Genomic DNA, 4,486 nt, shown 5'->3' with positions numbered 1-4,486 from the left:
CCACAAACCCTGCTCTTAGGGTAAATTTTAGGGTAAATTTAAGCATCACCACAGGCATGTCTTTTTAACCTGTTTTAGCCTAGTGCCGACCTAGCATTTAAAGGGCAAAAAACCGCACATGCTCTGTACATATGCACAGCCACCAAACACCAGGACACATTTCACACACTGGCTCACTCCTGCTGTCTGCTCATGCTTATCTGTTTGTGATTGCAGACGTATTCAGCTGGACCTCTTTTCTAGGGGGTTTTCGCAAGCATTTCACAATCCCCTGACATCAGAACCAGCGCAAGGAGTGTGTCAGGAGGCAGGGCCAGCCTCACAGGGCTGGATACAGCGTGTCCCCGGCACACACACAGGGCTGCCTCCAGTGCGCAAAGCCCAGGCCAGAACACAGCCTCATTAATTACTTGGTTTATTGCTGTTTTCCCACAGCATAAGGCAGCACAAAGCTCCTACTTTGAACAAGCTGTGCAAGTCGGGGATGGGTTGGAGTTGGAGGGACAGGCCATGAGCAAAGATGTTGTGTAAGAAATTGTGTTTTGCCCCATGTTTTCTGGCACCTCAGAACTCCTCTACGAGGACAGATGAGCAACCAGGATGTCTTCAGCTTGCTGGGCAACACAGCTGCAAGGGAAGGGACTTGCATAGCTCCTCTCCACTGTGCCAGCAGCTCCCAGCCTGTGCACCCCAGAGATGCATTGCACAGGTGGGCTGCAAAAGCCCAGATCTGAGCGATGAGGGTGTGTGGGATGAGGAGAGCACCCCACCATGCAGCCCTGCCCACCCACCAAAGCCCATCATGACAGCTGGAACGAGTGAGTTTGGTTATAAAGAATATATTTTATTGCCACACATCCTGTCCAAAATCCGGTCTGGCAGACGGCTGCGTGCTCCCACGTGGAGGAGAGGGCAGCACGGAGACAGCTCGGCACCCGTCCTGTACTCAGGGCTCGTGTCTTGGACTTCACAGTTACTTTACACAGCCTTAAAACAATAGACCTAAATGCCTGCTTAATAAAGCAATCAAGCCAGATAAACGTGCTTGATAGAAACACTCAGCTACAAGCTTTACTCCAGCGAACACACAGCCCTTGCTGATACTGTTAAGCTCTGCAAATCCTATTATTGCATTTATATGACTTAACAGACCTTTACTGACCAAAGTCCACGTCTGAAGTCTCTGCAAGCAAATAGCACCGCTATGGTACAGCTGTTCAACTTGCTCCTTCTTGGCATGCTGGGGGCAGATTTCTTAAGCACGGGGAGATGCCATTTCCCCCCTCTACTTTCAGTCTCACCTAATACTGTCCTCTGGGTAGTGACTTCTCTCACTAAAGGTTTGGGTTAGAGCCTCTCTCAAACAGCTGCAGGGTGTCTACAATAAATTTTATGAAGTCGCCTATTCCCCCACTTTCACAGCCTCGCGTGCACTTTCACCATGTGGGTTTTTCAGATTTAGTAAGAAAGTATTTGAGAGTTTCTGGCTTTTTCCCCCCCCCAGAAAACTAAGCATTCGGCTTAATAGTGACTGAATCCCTGACACACACAATGGCAGGGGAGATAAAAGGGTAAAGTTCCACTAAAATGAACAATTTGTTCCGATTCCGTTGCAATTTTGTAACCAGGGGAGCTAAAAGGGTATAATTCCACTAAAATGAACAATTTGTTCTGATTTCATGGAAATTTTGCACATAAAAAAAGAAAATAAAAGACCAAAGGGACAAAATGTAGCTATCGTTATCCGAACTACACTGCAACTGAGCATCATAAAAGCTGAAGGGAAAAACTAGAACAGCCCAGACAGAGAGTCACACTGTCACCCCCAAACTTTCCATCTCAGCCCCTGTTAATTGCCCTGTAAGGAAGTTCCCAGCAAGCAGCTCAAGAAGGACCATGGGACTTGGGACCTGCCTGGCACCCCACAGCCCTGTAAGCCGAAAAGAAGCAAACAAAAGTGAGAGGGAAATAAAAATCACCTATCATTTTTTTGGTAGAAAAATAAGAGCAGTTTTCCAGAAAAGCCAGCCTGAAGCGTAAAGGATACTCTGTGAAGCACAAGGAGCCAGAAGGAAAGCCTTCCAGGAAGACTGAATGAAAGCACAGTTTTCAAATATAAATAAAAGTGTCTAAAATCCCCCAAAAAAGTCATAGGAAAAGCTGCCATCCTGCCAGGCTAAAGAAATGCCCTCCAGTGGGAATGCTGTCCACTTTCCCCTCGAGGCCATGGCTCAGCTCCCACCGGAGTCCCAGTCCCCACCTGTGTGGCCATGGGGCAAGCAAGGACCTGGGTGCCCCCTTTGCTGAGAGCACCCAGACGGTGCAGAGGGTCCCACTGGGGAATATCTGTGTCAGGCACAGCAGCACAAAGGAGGCTGTGGGGCAGAGGGCAGCCCCCTCAGCCAGCCCCGTTCTCGCCCCGGGGCCAGCAGGTGGGTGGGTGGTCTGTGGATGTCCATTGCCGGGCTGTGGGTCAGTCATCAGTGGGAAGGCATCTGTCCTAAGGAAGGCAAGCAAGAGGTAGTGAGATGGTGGGGGTCTCAAAGACAGCACCCATCCCAGCTGGGGGCCATTCCCTTGTGTGGCATGCCTTGCCCGTCCCCAAGCACTGCCTTGTCCCAGCTGCTCCAGAAACAAAGTTGATTTCAAGGCAAGCACAGACCAGGAGAGAGCCATGCCTTAACTGCCTCCACACTCCAGCTATGGTTCTGGCAGCTCTCAGGCTTGGCATAAGGAGCTGAACACCCACCCTGTCATGCAGAAGGATCTGGGATGGCATGCAGTGCCCTCAACCCATCACCCTTCTGTTCTCCCCTCACCTACCTCTTCAGGCCTGACTTAGACCTGCTGCCGCCTCCGCCGCTTGGGTCTGCCCCCAGAACGCTGGGACTGTTCCTTCTTCTTGTCCTTGTCATTCTTCTTGTCCTTTTCATTCTTCTTGTCCACGTACTTCATCACCTTCTGGACAGCAGGGTCGTCGGGAGAGGAGCAGATTTTCTTGCCTCTCTTGGTGGTGAACCTGCAGTGCAGTAGAAAGGTTTGCTTGGGGGTGAGCAGTGGGAGGACATGGAGAGGGAGGGTTTGTCTGGAGCCAAACTGCTTTGGGTGGTCCTGAGTGCCACAGGGTACTTACACGACAGCACGCAGCAAACATCCTGACTCGGGTCCCTGGACTCTGTAGGATGTCGCCACGTGAATGGGAACGGCTCTCTGGCTGTTCTTCAGGCAGCAGTCTGAAGCTGAGCTTTCAAGACCTGTGAGCAAGGGAGGGGATGTAGGTTTTTTGACTATGAACAAGACAAGGTACCTTCAGCACAGCACAGATGGCTTACAATAAAGGGCTTGCTTGGTGGGAGAGATGCTGGGCAGCAGGTAGAGAGGTCTCACCTGGGCCGAGGCTACCCTGGGATGTCTCAACCCCAGTGTTTAGTTGCAGGTTAAACCCTGCCCCAGGAATATGAGACACCATATCAGAGGGTGGTGGAGGGGAAACTGAGGCAGAGATGATCTCCTTGAAAAGAAACTGAACCTTGTTGTCCCACCTGCACTTTTCAGCTCGAGGTGCTGCTGCCCCATCAGCCACATGCACGTGCACACACGCACACACACACACACACACACATCCCTACACACAACTGCAAGCCCCACACCCAAACACACTGCAAATACCCCCCTGCACCACCCAGCACCCTGTACAGACCCCACTGAGCACCCACACTCCCTGCCCCATCCCATAGGAGCAGGCAGGAGGTCTCTGTGCCCCTCACCTTGAGCCTGGGCAAAGAGGAGGGTGGCAGCCAGCATCAGCAGTGGCAGGAGGAGGCGGAGAGCCATGGTGGTGCCACGGGCGCTGAGCAGGGCAAGGCTGGGGAGCAGGACACACACTGCTGCCTCGTGCAGAGGCTGCTCCTATTTATCTCTGGAGCTTTGCTTTCAATTTCGGCCAGCCTGGCAGGCAGCCCACCAGGCAGCCGAGGGCTGGGTGATGGAGAAGTAGGGGGTGGGGGATTCCTGTAAGCTGCAAGCCCCCCTTTACAGACACGTCCTGTCTTGTTCCCAGCTGCCCATCACAGCATGGGGGTGCCAGGTGGGGGACACACTGGAGATACAGCTTCCATCACAGTCAGATGAGTTTGTGGGCTCCAGTTTCCTACACAGTCTTGCAACCTGGCACTACCTGCTCTCAGAGGGTCGCATGTTGCTGCTTGCCTGTTTGTTCCAGGACAGGGACCCTGGCAGGTGGCCAAGCCATTAAAGAAACCAAGGAATCAACCTGTTTTCCTCCCCCATTTAGTATTTTGCACCCAAGCCAAACCACTGACATGAACAGGTGAGAAGTGGCTCAGGGTAACCACACATCATAGACTCCTGAGCCCCCATCCTTGTCCAGATGCCTCAGGGACTTCTCCAAACACCTGAACACAGCTGCAGTGCTGAGATGTGCAAGGATCAGACTGCAAGGAAACTGTGGAAAACAGCACAGCCT

At 52.2% G+C, this 4,486-nt stretch overlaps 1 protein-coding gene across 1 annotated transcript; it reads right to left on the bottom strand.

The window, feature by feature from the left end:
- Window positions 1-823: 823 nt before the first annotated feature.
- On the bottom strand, window positions 824-3,896 carry LOC127478665 (C-C motif chemokine 21-like). The gene is made up of 4 exons (XM_051804660.1): window positions 3,768-3,896; window positions 3,134-3,254; window positions 2,824-3,019; window positions 824-2,500 (listed from the first exon to the last, which is right to left on the bottom strand). Exons 1-3 carry the CDS (start codon window positions 3,832-3,834, stop codon window positions 2,839-2,841), a joined length of 369 nt encoding a protein of 122 aa, XP_051660620.1. The 5' UTR covers window positions 3,835-3,896; the 3' UTR covers window positions 824-2,500; window positions 2,824-2,838.
- Between the last annotated feature and the right edge of the window lie 590 nt (window positions 3,897-4,486).

The sequence above is a fragment of the Manacus candei genome, unplaced genomic scaffold, assembly GCF_025592945.1.
Source record: "Manacus candei isolate 608988 ecotype Guabito, Panama unplaced genomic scaffold, ASM2559294v1 h1tg000061l, whole genome shotgun sequence".
NCBI classification, from domain to species: Eukaryota; Metazoa; Chordata; class Aves; order Passeriformes; family Pipridae; genus Manacus; species Manacus candei.
Note: the sequence above shows the minus strand (reverse complement) of the source record. Positions and strands in the feature narration are given on the sequence as shown.

Excerpts from the sequence above, each read along its gene's own strand:
- LOC127478665 (XM_051804660.1), bottom strand. The coding sequence starts at position 3,834 with ATGGCTCTCCGCCTCCTCCTGCCACTGCTGATGCTGGCTGCCACCCTC. Across the intron at positions 3,255-3,767 it reads CCTCTTTGCCCAGGCTCAAG|GTCTTGAAAGCTCAGCTTCA; the intron begins GTGAGGGGCACA and ends CCTTGCTCACAG. Across the intron at positions 3,020-3,133 it reads TGTTTGCTGCGTGCTGTCGT|GTTCACCACCAAGAGAGGCA; the intron begins GTAAGTACCCTG and ends ACTGCACTGCAG.